The sequence below is a fragment of the Lepus europaeus genome, chromosome 14, assembly GCF_033115175.1.
Source record: "Lepus europaeus isolate LE1 chromosome 14, mLepTim1.pri, whole genome shotgun sequence".
Classification (NCBI taxonomy): domain Eukaryota; kingdom Metazoa; phylum Chordata; class Mammalia; order Lagomorpha; family Leporidae; genus Lepus; species Lepus europaeus.
The window spans coordinates 29,464,261-29,487,002 of record NC_084840.1 but is presented as its reverse complement, the minus strand read 5'-3'; the positions used below and the strand labels follow the sequence as shown (position 1 = coordinate 29,487,002).

The 22,742-nt window shown below is 42.1% G+C and overlaps 1 protein-coding gene across 1 annotated transcript in view; it reads left to right on the top strand.

Annotated features, from left to right (window-relative positions):
• The window catches only part of USH2A (usherin), an 855,126-nt gene that overhangs the window by 810,964 nt on the left and 21,420 nt on the right, over positions 1-22,742 (top strand). The window contains exons 64-66 of the mRNA XM_062211324.1: positions 16,832-17,038; positions 19,995-20,233; positions 20,862-21,070. Of these exons, the coding sequence (XP_062067308.1) occupies positions 16,832-17,038; positions 19,995-20,233; positions 20,862-21,070 (655 nt within the window). The remainder of the gene's footprint in view (positions 1-16,831; positions 17,039-19,994; positions 20,234-20,861; positions 21,071-22,742) is intronic.

Below are 22,742 nucleotides of genomic sequence, written 5' to 3'. Positions count from 1 at the left end.
GTGAGGGTTCACTTGCTGGTGTGCAGACAGCTGTCTTCTCATTGTCCCTTCATAAGACAGATAGAAGGGAAGTGTGGACGGAAGAGAGGGAGGCTACTGTAGTCCCTTTTTCTTCTTATAAGTATGCTAAACCCATTCATGAAGTCTCCTCCCCAAAGCTCCCTCACCCCCTGTTGTCGCCACAGGAACTGGGTTCAGCATATAAATCAGGGAATATGAACATTTAGCACATCACACTCACCTAAAGGAGCTCCCTCCAGTTGTAGATTCTTTAAAAGTAAAAAAAAAAAATTATTAATTTTTATTTGAAAGGTAGAGTTACAGAGAGAAAGGGAGAGAGAAGTCTTCCATCCACTGGTTCACTCCCCAAATGGCCGCAATGGCCAGGCCTGGGCCAGGCCAAAGCCAGGAGTCAGGAGCTTCATCCTGGCCTCCCACTTGGGTTCAGGGCCCAAGGATTTGGACCATGTTCCACTGCTTTTCTAGGCACATTAGTAGGGAGCTGGATCAAAAGTAGAACAGCCGTGACTTGAACCAGCACTCGTATGGGATGCCGACATCACAGACAGCGGCATAACCCATTATGCCACAGTGCCGGCCCCAGTTGTAGATTCTATGGGCTAAGTAGAGGTAAGCTACAACGTATTATTTTTAGAAATTCTAATCAAACATCTTCTCTTGATGGCCTTTGCAATCTACTAGTTACAAAATCTGACAGAATAAATTCTGACTCCCAGAAGCAGGATGTTCTACTGGTATTTAGCTTGAAGTTTTGCTGATGCAAGTGAGTATATGCAATCAGCTTCAGGCAAGAAATAGTAGTACGGTTGCCATCTCCAAAATGGACATGTGGGAATATCAGTAGTGTTGTCTTTTACTGGAACCCAGCTTAGTTTATTCACCATTAAGTTTATTTTCAAATTATAAATATACACAATATAAATGTAAATAAGTAACAAACCTATTTTTTTTGTTTACTATATATGAGAATTCCATAAGTGTCCTTAAGAAAACTCACACCTTCAATAACGTGTCATGACTATTGTGTTAAAAGTAATAGAAAATCAACTTAGGCAAAATGAAACAGAATAATAGTATTAATTCCCTCTATTTCTACTCATACATCTGATATGGAGACTAGAGGAATTCCTTGAAGTCATGGAAAAAAGAACACTAGGCCTTTGAATCTTGAGATGCAAAATTCGATGTTGGCATCATTCATTCCCTCCCTCCTTCTCTCATCTCAGCTTGTCTCTATTTGGCTTCATTCTGCACAGACTGTTCCTAGGAATCAGAGAAAATCACTACTGGCACTCCTAGATTCAAATCCTCTCTGTGCTTTGGTTTCCTTGTCCTTTAAATAAGGATAGGAATAGTTCTGAACTCATAGACTTGCTTTGAAGTTAAATGAGTTCATGAATGTGTGAACTCACCTAGGACAGTCCCTCATGTAGGAGACTGTTCAACAAATGCGATGCTAGTAGTTAGATGTTAGTTACATGGTTATGTAACCCTGCATTTTGCTCTGTTTTCTATTGCTGCAACAGAATATCTGAGGCCAGGCAATTTAGGGCTTTTTAAATCCAAGATTGAGCAGCCCCATTAGTTCAGCCTCTTGGGGAGGGCTTTCCTGGCTGTATCACAACAGGGTCAAGAATTAGAAAAGGAAATGGCCCTGTGCAGAAATGGCCACGCACATTCGGGAGCCTCACTTTCTAACAACCCACTGTCAAGGTAACTCACTCATTCTGCACTACGGGCATTAATCTCATCTGAGGGCAATGCCCCATGACCTTGCTCCAGGCCCCAGCTCTTAGACTCCACCACCTCAACACTACCATCCTGTGGACCAAGTGTCTGCACACAAACCTTTGCGGGGTGCACTCAAAGCATAGCACCACCCCACCTTATAGCGGAAATAGGACCTCTCTCTCCCAAAATTCGCAAGCCGACCAGGAGCAGGACTCTGGCTGATACTATTGCACCACACCCCTTCCTCTGAACCCAGAGGATGGAGAAACATGCTTAAGCAGCCCTGGTTCCAGGGCTACCCCAAACAGGCAAGGCTGCTAACGTCTGTGGGGAATGCTCTAATAGCAAGAGCTGCTACGGTGCAGCACATACCAACCCTACTGACAAATACCCTAAACCTATGAAATACTTACAGCCCCTATGCTTTTTCCCTTTGAATGCTCAAAACTTTCCTGTTTTCCAGGTGAATAAATTGTGTTAGGATCACATAGCTTGAACAAGATCCTTCATTTTTCAAAACCTCACTTTTCTCGTTAAAAGTGGGTGGAGTAGGATGAAGAAGTCTTGAGTGTCTGCTACGTAGTGGCTCTATGCCACTGCCTTATCAACCATGGCCCCCCAGTAGTTAAAGAAAAGAGTTACTTTCTTCCAAGAGGGGAAAAATGACAGATTAAGAGAATTTTTCTGTAACAAATCATCCATGCAAATATTATAATGTAACAACCTCTAATCAAAAGCACAATTGCTCCAAACAGGAGCCAGCCCTTCAACAAGGCAGTTCAATCCTCCTCATGATTGCAGTCTCTCCTAGGAAAAAATAATTCACCCATATACCCATAACTAAAACCCCTGCCGACTCTGATGGTTTGATTCTACGCTTTGTCACTTGCTACTTGCTTCAGGTTGCTTGTCTTCTATTTCTATCCCCATCACCCTGTCCCCTTCCTTAGCAGTTTCTATATCACATTTAGAGAAAACTTACTGAGCATGTTTTCTGTTTGGTTTTGGACTTGCATTTAATTAGGTATTAATCTCACTAACGTATTTCTGACCAGCACGAAGGCTTTTGTTTGGTTACTTTCTCCCTCAAGAACTAAGCTCCCTCCATCCCCAATTCCCACAGCTCACGGTTTTAAATGATTTATTGATATTGTCTGACTCAGGCAGCGCACTCAGCCAGTGCATTCGAAAACTTTGAGGGCCTGAGTGCCCAGCTTAGACTTAAGGCCCTCAGAACATGCCCAGGAATAGAAAACAGAAGTCTGCCACTAGGCCAGGGATCAAATCATGTTTTGCAATCAGGTGTTTTATTTCACAGAATGTTGCATCTACCCTCAGAGTCAGCTGCATGTTCTGTGTCTGTCTGGGTTCTTGCTCTTTCTCTCCTGGAATTCCAGAGGGCGCTTCTCCTAAGTTGCAATTGTTGACCACCTGCTTGGGGCCTTCGAGACAAGTGATCTACCCGAAGACGATTTGCTTCTCACCCTCCCATACGTGGGCCCAGATTGATATTTCACTGAAGCCCATAATGAGCCTCCTAGCTCCATGTTGGATGCTTGTTTGCTAGGAATAAAATGTGAAACACTGGAGAATTTTCTCCCACTGAAAGTAGAAGAGGGTAATTCCAGCTGCCTCCATGGCTCTTCACAAATGGTTCCTGCCAGCTGAGATGACCACAAAAGTCAAGGTGCCAAAGCCATCTCAATCTTAGAGCTCTTGAAAGCATGCAGGCAAGGAAGAGATGGGCTTTATTTACTTTCCTTTATCCTACTGAGAATATAATAGCCTGCCATAACTAAACACCTGTAGTGTTCCAAATGTACACCTAGTTAGTAGAATTGAGGCAGAAGGATCTAGAGTTTAGTGTCAAGACAAAGAAACATGCCATGAATTACATAGTCCTAAAAATACAGCTCTGATCATAGATGTTTGAAAGATGTAAGTGATAGCAAAGCAGGCCCAGGGAGGTAGACAGGGCCTCCTTGTCTTCAGGGACACCATTAGTGCCACACCAGCCTCTCAGACCACTCCCCAGCTACTCTGGCCAGATGGAGTTGTGCAGCACAGGTGGCATCTCAATACTTAAAAAACTACATCAAAATCATTCCCCAGAGACATGAGGAGGCACTGTCTCTCTTTGTCTTCACTTCCATAAAAAGAAAAGCAATGCCCTTCCAGATCTCCATCCTTATGATCAAAGACCTCTTTCTGCCACCCACTGTCCTGGGTACCTGTGTGAATGCTTCAACCTGTTCTCCACTGCACCAGTCAGGGGCCCTGAGACTCGGCATACTCAGAAGGGAATTGGAAGAGGATTTAAAGAAGAGTCTATTTATGGAGATGTGGGAAGAATCAAGAAAATCACTGAGGGATGCTGAAGTACCCAGGGAACAGCAATGGCCAGAAGCTCTTTGGGGCCTCAGGGGTCCATGGAAGAAGCTGGACCATCCAGAAGGAACACAGCCCTGGCCAACAGTGTTTCACAGGGGAGGGAGCAGGAGAATTAAATCCTTGAAATTTCCGCTCCTTTTGTTCAAACCCAACTGGAACGAAGTCAGAGAAAATGTCCAGGTGGAGTTGTCTGAAAAAGTGAGCCTTTTGGGTATGGAGTATCCCAGAGAAAGGCCTAGAGTGGCTAGGGGAAAAGCATGGGCATCCCCCATACCTCTGTCAGGAGCTGCTTTCCCCAGCAGAATGCTCTATGAGCTAAGGGATCACCTGACAAGCTGTGGGCTCCCACACTGAGAGTACTGATAAGTAATTCTGAAGATTTAAGGCAGGTTGCACTTCAGTACTTGAACCAATGGTATATTTCCATTATATTCTAAGTAACTGTCTTGGTCTGCAGGAAGCAATCCAACCTACAAATGGAAACAGAATTAACACATTTAAGTAAATCAAGTGCCTTCAATTCAGATCTTTAAGAAGATGGCTGAGATTTCTTCTTGTTATTGATTTATCCATCTGTTGATGGTTCTGGTCATTACTAAGACACATATAAACATCTCAACATCTCAGAAACTATGCACTTCTCTCCCTGATGCCTACAGGCATATTTGTAATGGGTACAAGAAATAAAATTCTTTTTTCTGAAGTACCGATTGAATTGCTCCAATTGTTTTCTTTTGCTCATGCTTGGGGACTTTTTAAAGAAATCTTGATTAATAATAAGACAAAGAAGAAAACCTACCCAGTGAACAAATTGAATGTAGGAACAATATCTCTGAAAAGCCAGGTTTTCCTCTATTCCAACCCTCAATGCGCTGGAGGAAGAAGAACTTAGATGGAAGACAGAGTTGTGGGGTAAACTCAGAACGTTGTAAAGGTTCTCCAACCTCTTATTGATTCATACTATCTAAGTGGAACCCAGACATGAGTTACAAAATTACTCTCTGTCTAGTCACTCTCTTGTCTTTTCACACAAATAATATACTAATAATCACTATTATCTATCTAGTGGCTGCTATGTACTAAGAGCCGTGTTAAGAACTTTATATGTGTGTATTAATTTAGTCTGTTAACAACCATTTGAGCTGGGATTACTACTACTGTATAACAGAAGAGAAATTTGAGACATTGTGAAATCAGATAACAAGCCCGGGGATATAGAGCTGAGATGCTGAAGGACTTACATTTGAACTTGAAGATTCAAGTTCCAAAGACTGTGCTCCTGAGTGTTATTTCCCAGTTGCCTCTGATTGCATGTGTGTGTAGATCGAAGGCTTTGAAAATCATGATGACAGATCTGTAAGTGTACGCATCCCAAACCCATTCCTCAGTAACATATACAAACGTTACTGCATCAGAGTAGTCATGTGAGTTGAAGATTGCCAACCTGGACCAGCGCCGCAGCTCACTAGGCTAATCCTCCGCCTTGCGGCACCGGCACAGCGGGTTCTAGTCCCGGTCGGGGCACCGGATTCTGTCCCGGTTGCCCCTCTTCCAGGCCAGCTCTCTGCTGTGGCCAGGGAGTGCAGTGGAGGATGGCCCAAGTGCTTGGGCCCTGCACCCCATGGGAGACCAGGAGAAGCCCCTGGCTCCTGCCATCGGATCAGCGCGGTGCGCCGGCCGCAGCGCGCCAACCACGGCAGCCATTGGAGGGTGAACCAACGGCAAAGGAAGACCTTTCTCTCTGTCTCTCTCTCACTGTCCACTCTGCCTGTCAAAAAATTAAAAAAAAAAAAAAAGAAGAAGAAGAAGAAGATTGCCAACCTGGATGATTCAGCAAGTTACCCAGTCCAAAAGCAACAGAGACAGAACTCGGGTCTGCACTTTGACCCCACACCCATCTCTGGTTGTGCTGAGTAACAGCTTCTCCAAGTCACCTACATGGCGAGCACAGACCGTGGCCCTGGGAGACGACTGGAGCTGCCATCTTGGTTGTTGACTTACTGGCTCTGGAACAGCGAGTGACCAAGTCACCCAGCAAGTGGTTCAAACTCACTAAGCCTCAGTTTTTTCATCTGTAAAACTGGGGTGAAACTGTAAAACAGGGTTGCTGAGAACTTTTAGTAAGTTCATTTAAAGGCTAGGCCATTGTCACTTGTACATAAAGTTAAATTTAATCCTGTATAGTAATACATAGGAAGTGCTCAATATACAGCTATCTCTTTAAAATGAAATCAAATGAAGTCACTCCTCTATTGGGAATCCTCCCTTAGTTTCCTGTAAAATGCAGACTCCTCTCTGGGTCCTGGGTCCATGAGGGCTTTCATTGTCTTCTTCTGTCTTTGTCTCATCATTCTTTGACCCTTACTCACCAAGGCCAACCAAATCATCTCATTGAGAACCTTGCCCCAGTTGCACATGATCTTCTTTTTGTACAAAATACTCTTCACCCAGATCTTCATACAGTGACCTCCTGCCAAGTGCATCTCCATTTGACTATCACCTCCTGAGAAAACCTCCTGTCCAAGCCTGCCATTCTCTATCACCCTGTATATATCACCCTACATAGAAATCATTCCCTTTGTAGGGTATATCATTCATTGTTTGTTTTATTAAATGTTTTTAAATATTTATTTTCATCTTATTTGAAATACAGAGAGAGATAAAGATGTGTGTGTGTGTGTGGAGAGAGAGAGCGAGCGAGAGCGAGAAAGAGTCTTCTATTTGCTGATTCACTTACTAAATGCCTGAAACAGATAGGACTGGGCCAGGTTAGAGCCAGGAGACCAGAATTGCATCCAGGTCTTCCACATGGGTGGAAGGGTCTCAGTATTTGAGTTGTGATCTGCTTCCTCCCAGAGTGTGCATTAGCAGGAAGTTGGAAGGGAAATGGAATAGGCAGAACCCGAACTGACACTCAGATACGGGAGATAGGCATCCCAAGTGGTGACTTCACTGCTGAGCCACAGGCCTGCCCCTCTTCATCTGTTCTATTTGTGTTTTACTGTGTCTGTTTCACAACTGCCTCTCCCCACCAGGAGGTTAACTCCAGCCTTGTTCACTAATGTATCCCCGGCTCGTAGGACAGTTGTCTGATGTATAGAAATGACTCAATCAATGTCTGTTGAACTCACGAATAATAGTCTTATCTAGCTACTGATGTTGCATTAATCATTGTTGGTGGTTGTGATCTTAGCTCACCTGGCAACTGATTGTGGAGAAAATGTGCACTATCAGGATGTAGTGAACACCCATTTTTTTTAACAGGGTGGAAGGTATGTGAGCAGTACTTGCCTTTGTGTAATATGTAACATCATTTAAAGCATGTACATGGCATCGGGAACAGATGCCGCAAGGTATGGGATAACTTCCACTGTCACATTTTCTGCCCGACACCAGAGACACAGCCAGTCTTCACTGGGCTGTACAACAAGCCAAGGGCAACAATGCAAACACTTGCAAGGTACATCCAGCCCTTCCCAGCTTATAAAGGAATATTAGCATATTTCCTACAGGCCTTGTAGAGAAACCAGTAGAGAGTCTGGGCCTTCAAATCCTGTAACTGCTTTGGAAGGCTGGTCTTACCTCTTTCCAAGTTGCATAGATGAAACATGTGTCCCACTATTATATTTACACATGTCCATTGTACCTTTAGACATCCTCCACGATGACTGGATGGGCCACCTTTCATTGCAGGAAGGGCAGATCTAAACAAGGAAAAAAAACAATAGCATGAGAGAAATCCCAAACTTTCATTATTCATTATTGCAAGGGCATTAACACCAAAATTTCAGTATATTTAAGCCAGTTGCCCCTTCCTCCTATTTTAGAAAATAATCCAATTCTCGTTGATTGAGTGACTCCAAAGAGCAAGGCAGTAGTGACAGAAGACACCGATTTCCAGCAAGGGAGATGTCTTGTCATTTCTTTAATAGGTTTGCACCTTGGAATTCCCAAAGTGCCAGTAGAACAGAAGGCAACATCCTGCTGTACCATTTGCCCACTGGGTCCCAGAATCCAGTTAAAATCGTGATCCATCTTGTTTGAGGCAACGCCTTATAGATGAAGGGAACTTAGAATGCAGGGACTTAACATCACCAGCCAAGTGCCAGGCAAACCGAGATGCTGCTGCTGAAAAAGTCTACTTGAGGACGAAAGGTAGATAGAGGTCAGCGAGACAGTTACTCCTTCATGAATGGAGGCCACAGGCTGCTCGTGAGATCCAGTACTCTTGTAATCATGCAATGTCAGGTTTGTTGCCTTTTTTTTTTTTTTTTTTTCAGCTATGGATTTCTCTAACCACAGATCTGGCAAAGCCCATTTTGGCGTATCACGAGTCAGATCTATTCAAAAACCAACGAGCAGCCACTCTTTAAAAAGGCATTAGTGTGCTCGCCAAGGGAAAAAAAGCACTCCAGCATTGTAGATGAATTGATATGATTTCCTTGATTGTATCTTTTTATTTATGAGGCATAATTTATGAGCACTGGAGAGCAAACTGCAGTGAGTGATGACTAACTACAGCCAAAGTCATAAATCAGGAGCAGTGAAAGAAGCGGTGATTTTGATCGAATCTATTGAATTAGCTGTTGGCCTTGGCCAATGCAGGTATTGGAAAGACCTTTTTAATATCTCTTTGTCTCCCTCGTGGGAATAAGATAACAATCTCATTGCATGCCCCTAGGAAACAAATCATTTAATTGTTTGCCTGTTAACATGCAACCTGTTTACTCTACTTATTCATTATTGGCATGAGTGTTCAGGTTGGTATTTTGTTTATTTCTGATGTGGAAAGTCACTAAACAAGCAGTCACATCCTCCAGTTTTTATTATCAGTGATGTTGTCTCCTTCATGTTACTTGTTCTGAATTGGTACTCAGAATTGTTGAAATTTTTTTGAAAAAGAAAATGACATTATTCCACAGGATGCTTGGTATCGAATCTCACAGAAGTTACAGAGAGTTCAGAATTTCTCTCTCTCTTAATGCTCTGGAAGTTCACATGTAACTCTTATAATAAGATGCCCGGAACAAAGCAAAATCTCAAGTTGCTCCAAGGGTAAGGACAGTCAGGATCACTTACATTACAAGTCCACAGATTAGAGACTTTTGTAAAAGCCCACTGGCTGAATTTGCTTATTCATGTATTCCATATTTATAGGGAAAAAGATAACAAATACATGAGCAAATCAACATCAGCTGGATGCTGGTGGCATAAGAAACATCACTGCATTCCTTCGGTTTTGACAAGACTTAAAGCATTTGCTCAGCCAAAAGGATTATAAAATATGTGTATTTTTAAACCATTAAGAGATGTTTTTCTTATAAAAGAAAAAGCACAAAAAGACCTCCCTTGAAATTTACATGAAAATTTCACTTCCAGTAAGACTATCCTAAGGAAGGGTTATTGCAGAAAGATGTGAGACCATTGAAGGGAAACCCACAGTCAGGTGCTTAAAAAAAATAATGAGCACAATGGTGTAAGTGCCTGAAGGCCCACTACTGTGTGAGAAGTTAGCAGCAGTCACAGTGCCTCTGCTACCATCCTACGCAAAGTAGTAGCCCCTTTGCTTTTTTCCTTCTGGAATAAAATTAGAAGGAAAATTGTTAGGCTGAGAGGAACTGGGTGTACTTAAAATCATGTTCATCTGAGCTGCAGGGAAAACGTGGATCCACCAAGTTCTTGAATTCTCAGAGTTTCAGAAAATGATGCCTGAAGCAGAAACTGGAAGGCATTGGAGGCCCTCCCAAGTCAATGACATGGGGTTCTGTTGGGCAGTGTGATGCACGCAGTGGCAAATTCTATGATTACTGCAATTGGAACATACTCAAAGAGCCTTGCTTATTGTGTTTATTTGAATGTCTGAAGGTAATGACGAAAGTAATACAGAATACAATTCCCCATAGACACATGGGGATAGGAATTGGGAATGCCTGGTGCTTGCATTTCTGCATCTGGTTCTGCAGAGAACAACCCTTTGTGTTTCTCAAACAATATTGGGCACAAGAAGCCCCTGACAAAACTAAGATACTTCAAAAAGCTTTGCTTGTGGAAAATGGAACTAAAAATTATTTTGGAAAGATGGAAATTTAAAATTATATGGAATTAAAATTGCTTAATTAAATCCATGCAGAGGAGAAGTCTTCAAAGAGATTACATAAAATAGATATGCATAAATTTCAAAATTTTTTTCACCAAAATAAACATCTTTTTATTAAAACTTTTTAAGGTACCTCATGGGTTGAAAGAGCAATTTCCAAGGACCCCACACCAGAAATTCTGATGGAGGTTCCCAAAATGACTTTGGTGCTCAAGGCCAATGAATATATTTTGAATAAGATTTCCCTATTTATTTATTTAAAAGGTAGAGAAAGACAGGTCTGTCATCTACTGATTCACTCCCTCAAATTCCTGAAACTGCCAGGGCTGTACCAGGCCAAAGCCGGGGCCAATAGCTCAGCCCAGGTCTCCCACATGAGTGGCAGGGACACAAGGACTTGAGCCGTCACTTGCTGCTTCCTGGGATGATTAGTAGCAGGAAGCTGGCATCATAAGCAGAGCCAGAACTCAAAGCTAGGCACTCTGATATAGGATGTGAGTGTACCAAGCGGTGTCTTAACCACTGCACCAAGAGCCTACCCTGCCTAGATGTCTAGGAAACAGTTTTCAAGGGAGGACAAATGATGAAATCCATTGGTTTTACAGCAGTGTGATTATGGCAGCTTAGAGGCAGATGTTGACACTTCGTGAAACTAAACAGTTTTAAGGCAAAATACAGTAGTTAGTCTTGAGGGAAGAAGGAATAAATAAAAGAACACTTTTATTTTTTATCAGATAACAAGTGCAAAGATGGTAACAGCCACTAGTGAGATTAAAAATACATTACAGAAATGTAAAATGGCATATTAATCTACTATTTTGCAGGTCAACTCTAGAATTTTGAAGTGAAACATTTTACATTTTCTCAAAGTAGTTCCTCTATGTTTTCTGTGATATCTTACTCTGTAACTCTTTCATGGTCACTGGCAAAACCTTAGGGAAGAAAACACCCTAGCATCATCAGTGTTAAATTGTTCTCATTGTTTTAAAAAAGATTTCTTACAGTTGGAGTTTGTGAACTCAAGAGGCTTCCATAGCCTTGGCAGCTCATGACAAGCGCCTCAGGTGATTACTGACGTCATAAATAAGAGTGTCAGTTGCTAAATTAACAACAGCAGTCACTGTGTACTTACTCCCCACATAGGATCTCTGTCCCAATGAGTTGTACTATGAGAATCAATGGGAAAACTAGTATTCAAACAGTACTTTATACTTTGTGTGTCTGGGTGCAAACTGTTGAAATCTTTACTTAGTATATACTAAGTTGATCTTCTGTATATAAAGATAATTAAAAATGAATCTTAGTGAAGAATGGGATGGGAGAGGGAGAAGGAGATTGGATGGTTTGTGGGTAGGAGGATGTTACGGGAGGAAGAAACGCTATAATCCAAAAGTTGTACTTTTGAAATTCATATTTATTAAATAAAAGTTTTCTTAAAAAAGAACAAGTAGATGGTAAGAAAGAGTTATTTATTTAGTTGAAAGGCAGAGTTACAGAGAGAGATGAGGAAAGACACACACACACAGACACACAAAGAGAGAGAATGAGAGAGATCTTCCATTCACTGGTTCACTCCCCAAATGACTGCAACGGCCAGAGCTTAGCCCAGGCCAAAGTCAGAAGCTGGGCATTCCAACTGGATTTTGTTTTCATTTTTAACTGCTCTTCTGACTTTTTTTAAAAGATTTATTTATTTATTTTAAAATTAGAGTTACAGGGAGGGAAAGACCAAGAGAGCCATATATTTTTGATTCACTTGTTCACTTCCCAAGTGGCTGCAATGAAGCTAGAGCTTCATCTGGGTCTCCCACATGGATGCAGGGACCCAAGTACCTGGACCGTCTTCCACTGCTCTCCCAGATGCATTATCAGGGAGCTGGATCAGAGGTGAAGCAGCTGGGATGCAAACTGGTACACATGTGTAATGCCAACATCACAAGGCAGCTTTACCCACTATGCCACAATGCCAGCCCCAGAAATTCCTGACTCTTATGGTCAGTCATGTGTGCAAGTATTTACCAGACCAGACAATGAGCATTTCCCTGGAAACTTTAGTCATCTTTAATTTTTTTTAATATAAAAGAATAAGTATGCTCACTCTGGACGCTGTAGACATATATTCTGAATAAATCAAAGATGAAGAATATCCTATCTTTTCTCCTCCCAGCCTTTAGATTTATGAGTCATACTTTTTTTCTCTTCTCCCCAAAAACCCTTCCTTTCTGTGAGCAGCCCAGGCACTATATTGATGTTTTCAATGATCATGTTAGGGAATCTTGAGGTATAAAGCAGATGGATTGGCTTATCGGTTTGATAAAAGGTAGGTAGGTAGGTAATACATGATAAATAAATAACAGATAATTGACAAAGATAGTACAAATATATAGATGATAGATACATAAATAGAGGTGGGAGATACAAATAGAGATAGATAGATAGATAGATAGATGCTATAGATAAGTGATAGAAAGATAGACAGATAACCTAGATGATACATATGTAGGGGCAGAAAGATGTAGTATAGTATTTTCATCACCCAGCATGAGGGTCATAGCCATTACTCCTACCATAGAAGGCAGGTTAACAATAGATAAGCATTAACAAAGTTATTTAACAGGTTTTGTGTGACTGGGAGCCTTCAGAAATGAAGATTCAAAGGCCTAGGAAAAGCTAGTTCTGTGCACAGATTCAATGAGAAATGGATAGCATGTAGAAATGTGACTAGAACAAAGTGTATCATCTAATCCTAATAGACTGACCAGACAAACCCAGCAAGTTCTGTCCAGATTCTTCTTGGCCTTTCTGTGTAGTATTCCTTTCTCTCAGGTTTGGGGCAGGACCACTCTGGAAGGAAGGTTTCAAAGGAAATGGGAGAAAGCCAGAGAGCACTCTTTCCAAGTGTTATGTCTGGCTTTAAGGGAAACAGGGGTTACAGTTCCTATCAGCTGCCTTGGGTGAGAGGAGTTGTGATTTCTATGATTCGTTTCAGGTGAGTTAGAAGGAGGAGCCACAGGAGAGTAGGAAAAGGTCAGAGAAGCCTCACCCCTGAGCCCTTCCAAAGTCCTTTACTCAGAATCTTCACAAACCAGTGCATTATACTTTGGGGTATCCTGTTCTGAGCCCCAGCAGGTAGACAGAAGTAAGTAGAGATGGATAACGTAAGCAGCTCTTTGCATGTAAGGTATTTCATTTCTTGATTCTTGTATTGGCTCATTACAACTGAAAGGACATACCTCCCCAAATTTCCCATGCAAAATCCCTGCTTCCTACTTCTCCACCCTATAAAGATGGATTTAAGTCCTGGAGCATTGTTTCTCAGTAGAAACCATAAGCATAACCTGTTAGTGTTCTTGTTCTGACCCTTTCCCTCCTTCTTAGCTGGGCATAGACAAAAATCCACAGTGGTTTTTGGGTAAAAGATTTTATTATGACAATGAAGAGAGAAAGAAAGAGGAAGAGAAGATTGTCCTGCAGTTTCTGTTTTCCTTTACTCCTGGTGGTTTGATAATACAGAGATTTTGCCTGTGGTACAAGCTGTGTGAGATCCATAATGTTTCATTATCTTTGTCAGCTTTCTCTTCATTGTAACTGCTTTCATTTTCATAGGAGTTCATGTAAATAGGCTGATCCTACTTTGCATAAGCATGTTGATTTATATGAATGCCATTTTTATCTCAAATTGATTGAATACTAAAAAGAAAGTCTAGGAGAAAGAGTAATTTAATATGAAAGTCTCCTGTCAAAGACAAAAGACACTAGGTCTTCTATATATTCCCAGTGATTGAAGGAGAATGTTATATTGCCAAGTTTTTAGCAGACTATTTTTGAAGAAATGCAACAAAACACTATATGCATAATATTGAGGCCCAACTCTTTCTAAATATCATAGAGCACAGCATATTTGGAACTAGGACCCCACCTAACAAAAGCCCTTATAATAGAGGAAGTCATGAAATTTTTTACCATTCCCAGCACTAGCATAGAAAGCCTTAATAGTATTTATGATTCTACATCTACACCAAAAATGAAAGAAAGTTAATGTTCATAAGCCTGGACCAGAACAGTCCTGGATACCCTCTATGAAGTATTCTTTTTTTTTGACAGGCAGAGTGGACAGTGAGAGAGAGAGAGAGAGAAAGGTCTTCCGTTTTGCCGTTGGTTCACCCTCCAATGGCCGCTGCGGCAGGCGCACTGCACTGATCCGAAGGCAGGAGCCAGGTGCTTCTCCTGGTCTCCCATGGGGTACAGGGCCCAAGCACTTGGCCCATCCTCCACTGCACTCCCTGGCCACAGCAGAGAGCTGGGCTGGAAGAGGGGCAACCGGGACAGGATCGGTGCCCCGACCGGGACTAGAACCCACTGTGCCGGCACCGCACGGCGGAGGATTAGCCTAGTGAGCCAGGGCGCCGGCCTCTATGAAGTATTCTTATTTCACCTCGTTTCCGCCAGTACCCCATGCCTGTGCTCCTGCTATCTCCTTTTGGTGCCCAGTAACTAATTGGCAGCGTGCTGGATTTTTCTTTTATTGCACCTTGTGGCACTTTTCTCCTCATTTTGCTTCCACCCATTAAAATTCTACATGCTCTTAAATCACTTACCAAAGACCTGTTCTTGGCAAAGAATTTGATATCAACATTCACACTTTATATCCTTTTGCCCACAATAGTGTCTTTTTAAGCCTCGTCACTCATCGTGTAATAAAATGTGTCCCCATCCCACCCCATGGAAAGATATTTGGGGTTGCCCTAGAGCAGAATGAGGAGCCCGGGACCCTTCCTCATCACCAATAGCCTCCTATACCTACTCTCCTTATTGAAAGACTGACCATGGCCATGTCAGAAGGAACTGCCGTAGCAACTAAGTTGGATTCTCGCCTAGACTCTAGCCCGCCTTTTCCACTGCTAGCACAGTTGCTTGCTCTTTCCTTCCTGTACTGTAGAAATGGACCCCACTCAGCCAAGACAGTGTCTATCCATCCATGCAAGCTAATCCGGAATCACAGGTATTCACCTATAGACAAGTGATTTAATTTTCCTGCTCCTGCGTATCTTAGGTTTGCATATGGATGACACACAGAGTCAAAAGCGTATTTCACTGGACAGAGTGCTGGAGAGCAGAATGCTACTTTCGGTCCCTCTAACTGCGGTCACCTTCAACAAGATAGGCAAAGTTTTTGAGCCTCAATTTTCTCACCTGTAAAAGTGGGCAGATAGTCCAGTCTGCACTCACTCTACCAGATTGCCCTTTTGAGGTCTAACTAAGCCATATAAAAGTGCTCTGTATTAAGTAAGTGTAGAGCTTCAGCAGATGTAGTGATTATTGTACAAATATTGAAAGGATAAATCTGAACTCTCCAAGGAGCAGGTGTGGCTATATAAATAGGTTATTTGTCTCTTTTAAAAATCAGACCCTTAATGATCTTGTCAGCTAGAGGCTGGAAATGTACATTTGACAGAAACCTATAAACGATTCAATGTGAGAAATTTTACCAAGGAATCAGGCAAAAAAAAAAAAAAAAATAGGGGATGGGATAGAAACACTGATAGGAGTTGACCTGTTAAAAATTTTTAAAATGCTTTCTCACTTGAAGATATTACTGATGTAAAACAGGGAAAGAACAAAACTGAACTGTCTTACTGTAAAGTATTCTATGACGGTTTTCTTCTAAATAGCTCATAATTTGAATGCTATACGTGCTTTTTTAATACTTCATGCCTAGAATGTGTATATTATAAAATCAAACAAGTTTTCCAGACATCTTTAAAAGCTCAGGGCAAAATTTTGAAATGTATACATGCATATATGTTACATCATACACATATTATATATATACACATACAAATATATATATATAGTATAGAAGACACTCAATGAGAAAAAAGTGTTGTGAAGTTAGACTTGCACATGAAAGCTTACTAAGGGATTCCCCTACTCCTAAACACACAGACAGTCTTCTTGTATTGCCATTTAGATCTATCATTCTGATTGATCACTGTGTAGTTGGCTATTATTGGGCCTAATTTAACCCTATACACTCAGACATCCATCTACTCTGTCTATTGTTCCTGACATTCTACAAATTACTTACTCATGCAAATGATGACCTAAGGCAACCTTTTAGGATATTCGTGTTTAATTATACAAATGGTTCTTGATAAATAAGATTATGCATCCTTCCATATGTTTATTCCCTCCTTGATGAAAGGAAATTTAATTTTCATGCAGATTTGGTGGGGACAATGTTTGAGAATTGCTGAGTTTTGTGTAGTCTGCACATCCAACCAGTTTGCAGAAGCTGACAAAATCACTCCACTTCCCACACAAGGATGAGCAGTTTTTCACTAGGCTTAATTCAACATGCTGCATTCAGAAGTCCTAAATAGCCCTTTTTATGTGCACATAGTCAAAGACAAAAGACAAACAAACAACAAAACAAAGCAAAAAAACCAAGAAGAACCCACTGCCTTTTGTGAGTACCAAGTTGCTAGATCAATGATTCTCTCTGTTGTGTTTGGCTGCTATGGGTTGTCAGCGTCTTTGCAGCCTGAGACTATCTTGCTTTTGACTGGTCTTGTTGATTTCCTTTTGGAGGTCTGGGCAGTGAACTCAGCAGGAAAAGCTCCCAGTAACTGGACCTGGTGTAGAACGGGGCCTGCCCCACCAGAAGGTCTCAGAGCCCCTGAGTTCCACACAGTATCGTCTATGCACGCAGTGGTCAACATTAGTGCTCCCAGGAAGCCCAATGGGGTGATCAGTCTCTACAGGCTCTTCAGCAACACCAGTGGGACCCAGACAGTGGTGAGTAGCAGAGGATTCTGGGGTAAAAAAAAAATTAGTATTGGTTTTATCTTCTACGATTAGTGGCATGGTAAGCTGCTTTTTCTTCTTTTATTTATTTACTTGAGAGGTAGAGTTACAGAGATAGAGAGAGGGAGACACAGGGAGAAAGGTCTTCTATCCACTGGTTCACACACGAGATGGCCACAATGGCCAGAACTGGGCCGATCGTAGCCAGGAGCCAGGACCCTCTTCAAGTCTCCCACATGGATGCAGGGGCCCAAGCCCCTGGGACATCTTCTACTACTTTCCCAGGCTATACCCGAGAGCTGGATCAGAAGATGAGCAGCAGGGACACAAACCAGCATTCATATGGGATGTGGTGCTGAAGGCAGAGACCGAGCTGAGCCTCCTGCACTGCATTGCCAGCCCTGCATTTTCTTCTTCTTGATCCTTATCTCTTCTGCTCTCAATAGCCCACCCCCACTGACCTTGGTAGCACAAAGATCCTTGGGAAAAAGGTGAGTTGTTAGGGAACACAAAAACTGCAAGCTCTCAGTGAGTGAAATGCAGATGGTGTATTAAAAATGCCACAAACGTAAGAAACCCAAGACTGTAGGGTTAAGCAAATCAAATGAATTTAATTTGAATTAGGTAATGTAGGCTAAGCACTTAATAGAATGGTGGCACATATAGGACCCACAGATGATCATTGTTGGTGTCTGTAAATGTTAACATGAAAAAGACTAAATAGAGAGAAGACTATTCTTAGAATCTTCATTTTGACATGTAAAGATCTCTGACAACACATTAAAAGCTCAATCTCGGGGCCGGCGCCGTGGCTCAACAGGCTAATCCTCCGCCTTGCGGCGCCGGCACACCGGGTTCTAGTCCCGGTCGGGGCACCGATCCTGTCCCGGTTGCCCCTCTTCCAGGCCAGCTCTCTGCTGTGGCCAGGGAGTGCAGTGGAGGATGGCCCAAGTGTTTGGGCTCTGCACCCCATGGGAGACCAGGATAAGCACCTGGCTCCTGCCATCGGAACAGCGCGGTGCGCCGGCTGCAGCGCGCTACCGCGGCGGCCATTAGAGGGTGAACCAACGGCAAAAGAAGACCTTTCTCTCTGTCTCTCTCTCTCTCTCACTGTCCACTCTACCTGTCAAAAATAAAAAAAAAATTAAAAAAAAAAAATAAAATAAAAAATAAATAAATAAATAAATAAAAATAAAAAATAAAAAGCTCAATCTCTCTTCTCATGAATTCTAGAAGGTTCTAGTCCTTTGGAAAAAATAGCAGAATGGCCCAGTAAGCACAGCTCTGGCTCCATTGTTTATTAACGTGGTTGGGGCATAGTGGGGAACCAGGAGAGATGGTTCAAGGCAAATCATCTTTCACACTATAGTTTAGCCAAGGCACTTGCTGTAAGAAATATTAATAATCCACTTGACCAATTCTGTGTTATTTAAATGCAGAGATGAAGAGACAGTGGACTGAAGTTTCTTGTCCATGGTACATCCTATGCTACCCTCACATTTGTTATGAATAAGTGGAGATAATAATACTCTGTGCACACAAACTCCATCAGAGGTTGTGCAGATCTCAGCATTACATTATAAATTATTTAGACCAATTTAGGGAGCAATTTGGACAAGTATGGAGAAGTCCTCTGAGGCCAGAGTGCCAGGTATTAAAATACAATTTCAAAAGATGACTCACCTATAACAAAAGTTGTATTAAGTGTTGATATTAGCATATTTCCTAGAGGCCTTTGTTTTCAATAAATATAGATGATGTAAATATAATCAACCCTTGATTAGCCATTCTCATAAAATGATAATATTAATAAACCAAAATAATTTATATTGGACTGCATTGTATGCATTTTCTAAAATAACCAATAGCTCTTCTTAATTATGTGTTATTTATGTCAATGTGTGAAGATTAATTCCAAGTTTCTGAACAATTCTTTTCCAAAGATTATATAATAAAACCACAATGAAGTCACAATTTTGCTCCAAAGAAGCTCAAAGTATAAAAGTATATACTACTACAAAGATTATTGAGAGACTATGATATTTTGTAAAAAATCAGCACCATTAGAGGAATTAATGAGTTTTCATGCTCTAAAATAGCTATACCTAACTCTACACTGATCAGAAGGGATTTTTTAAAAATGTTTATTCATGTACTTATTTTCTTATACTTGAAAGGCAGAGCAACAGAGAGAAAGAGGGAGGGAGGGAGGGTGGGAGAGATGGGGGGGTGGGGTGATTCCATACATTTCACTTCCCAAATGCCCACAACAGCCAGGGGTCAGGCTTAATCCAGGAGCCCAGAATACTATTGGGGTCTCACATGTGGGCGGCAGGGTCTGAAGAACTTGAACCGTCATCTGCTACCTCCCAAGATTCCTTAGCAGGAATCGGGAAAGGAAGCAGAGTGGTCAGAGCTAGAACCCGAACTCTGATAAGGGATGTGGAAATCCCAGGAAGTGGTTTAACCTGCTGCACCACAATGAGAAGGGATTTTTTTGTTTCACAGAAATTACATGCAGGTAACCATAGCAGAATCTATGTTTACCTTAGTAAATGGTGAATAGAAATATAATTCAACTGTGCATTTTGTTTTGTGAAAAGACAATGTTCTTAGGGTCATAGAACTTGATCAATATTTTCTGTGCCATTTCTAATATCTGTCTGAGGTCATGGGGTGATATTGTGCTTTGTGATTTCTATTCTGTAGCCTCTAACTTTTTAAACTGCTCTAAATTTAAACATTTTCTTCCCCTGTGCAAGTCACACCTCCCCAGCTGGAGTGGAAATTCCTTAAGTGTAAATACTATGCTAAATACCCTGGTGCATCTCCCAGAGCACCTGGCACGGAACTCTGTTCATAGAGAGGAGGTGGGAGTCTTGATAAGTATGTCTCCGTTGTCCTTGCCTTGGGACACTGTCTCACCTAGTCCTCTTTCCTCCCGCAGCTATCTGAAGGCCTGGCCACCCAGCAGACTCTCCATGGCCTGAAGCCCTTCACAACTTACTCCATTGGGCTGGAGGCCTGCACCTGCTTCAACTGCTGCAGCACAGGGCCCACGGCTGAGCTGAGAACTCATCCTGCCCCACCCTCAGGATTGTCCTCTCCCCAGATCCAGACGCTGGCCTCAAGGATGGCCTCTTTCCAGTGGAGCCCCCCACTGTCTCCCAATGGTGTCATTCAAAGGTAATGAGTAAGCTGAATGAATAAGGCAAAGCAAGACATGGCATAGGTGGAGTCACCCAGCATACCCCCAAGAAGGACTCACTGATGAACAAACATTTAAGTCAGAATAAATTGATCTGAGTGGAACTATTACCTGCAAAGGGCTCAAGTCATAAAATTCCCTAATGATAGTTTAGGATATTTAAATAAGACAATGCAGTATGTGTGTGCATTCAATGGAAGAATGTACTCCACCTCCTGGCTCTTAGCTGAAACATTTAGAAGCCTCCTGGTTAAATCAGAGTTTCCTAGATCTAATTCTGAATGTTGAAATGAACCACTGTTAGAAAGAATAAAGAAGCTACTTCACATCTTACCTGTGCCGACAAGGAGAGGTGCTAGTTGCTGGTGGAGAGTGATGCCCATGCAGATGTTGGCTTCTCTTAACATGTCTCTGGTTACATCTCTTGCTCCTTCTCAACAACACTGAAGAAACTGTTTCTGTGAGCAGTTTCCTCTAAATGGAAATTCTGAAGACCTTGTTGTTCCCTGAAAACAAAATCTCTCCTCACAGAATGAAACCAGTTGTAAAAAGAGGGATTAGACTAATTCTGTTGCCTGTCTTCTTGAATATCCATTCTCATTCTAGCTATGAGCTCCAGCTCTATGCAGCATGCCCTCCTGATTCAGCCCTGCCCTGTACTCCCAGCCAAGCAGAGACAAAGTATGCTGGGCCAGACCAGCAGGCCAGCCTTGGGGGTCTCCAGCCCTATACCACCTACAAGCTGAGAGTGGTGGCACACAACGAGGTGGGCAGCACAGCTTCTGAATGGATCAGCTTCGTCACTCACAAAGAACGTAAGTAGAAAGGGCTTCTACCAGAAGCCAGATAGCAGCCCGAAGAGGCTTACCATGAAATCCAGGGGAAGTCACTTTTTGAAAGGCTTGAGTGACTATTCAGTTACATTGATTGGCACTAAGGCATCATCTATAAAGATGACTGTTGGACAAAAGTGTCTATGGAATTTAATAATATGGAGGTCAAGGGCAGATAGGGCAAAAACCAAGCTAGAAGAAGTTAATGAATAGGAAAAAAATGGAACATTTTTTAAAGTTTTAATTAGTGAATTAATTTTATTTGAAATGCAGAGACAGACTGACAGGGATCTTTGATTCGGTGGTTCATTCCCCAAATGTCTAGAAGAGTCATGGCTGAACCAAACTGAAACCAGGATCTGGAACTTGTTCTGGACCTCCCACATGGACAGCAGGGGCCTGAGAAATTGAGCCATGACCTGCTGCCTCTCAGAGTGTGTACCACCAGGAAGCTGGAATCAGAGATAGAGCCAGGGCTTGAAGCCAGATGTCACAATATATAATGCCAGTGTCTCAAGCACCATCTTAACCACTATGGCAGATGTCACTCTCATATACCGTTTTTTTTTTTTTTCATATTTATTTATTTGAAATGCAGATGTACAGAGAAAGAGAGGAAGAGAGATCTTCCATCTGCTCCTTCGATCCCCAAATGCTACCACAGCCAGGGTTAGGCCAGACTGAATCCAGGAGCCAGGAGCTAATTGTGGGTGGCAGGTGCCCAAGCACTTGGGCCATCTTCTGTTTTCCCAGGTGCATTATCACAAAGCTGGATGAGAAGTGGAGCAGCCAGGACTTGAACCAGCGCCCTTTATGGGATGCCAGCATTACTGGAGAAGGCTTAACCCATAGTGCCACAATGCTGGCCTCTCATAGAGCACTTTTTAAAATAAGACTTGTCTCTCCATTTTCTTTTCAAATTACGTTATACAACCTCTGGCATTTTCCAAAATCACTGAGCCATGGCCCATCGGGAAAAGTGAAAGGGCAATTGAGTGCAGAAAGGGCCAATCTGCTAATTATCTAAGGGCCTCTTCACATTTTTACAAATTAACTTCTTTTAAAATTTTATATATATATCTATTTATGAATGACAAATATAGAAAGTATTAAGAATAAAATAAGTACTTATCAGTATTAGCTATATTGTTTGTGGAGGCTACTGGAAAATAAAAACATGAGGTTGTTTGTTCAAAAAACATTAAGAACCCTGAAACAGCAACAGCAGAACATCAGAATAAACCTAGGACTCTTCTGTGTGTGGGGCTGTGCAACTTGACAAGTTGAGCTGAGAAGCCAGTTCTGCCAGTAATCTCACCACTCAGAGGCAACTACCCTTCATATTTTGGCATTATCAATTTCTTCAATAGGCATATTTTATTTATGTGGCTGAGATCACACTGTAATTGAATTTTTTTGTTGTTTTTTAAAGGGTTACAGAGAGAGAGTGGGGAGAAAAAGAAGAGGGGAAGAAAAAAAGAGAGAGAGAGAGGGCAGAGAGGGAGATGTTCCATCCACTGGTTTGTTCCCCAGATGACCCCAACAGCCAGCACTGGGCCAGTCTGAAGCCAGGACTCAAAAGCTTCATTCAGGTCACCCATGTGGATGGCAGGGGCCCAAACACTTGGGTCATCCTCTGCTTTCCCCAGGCCAA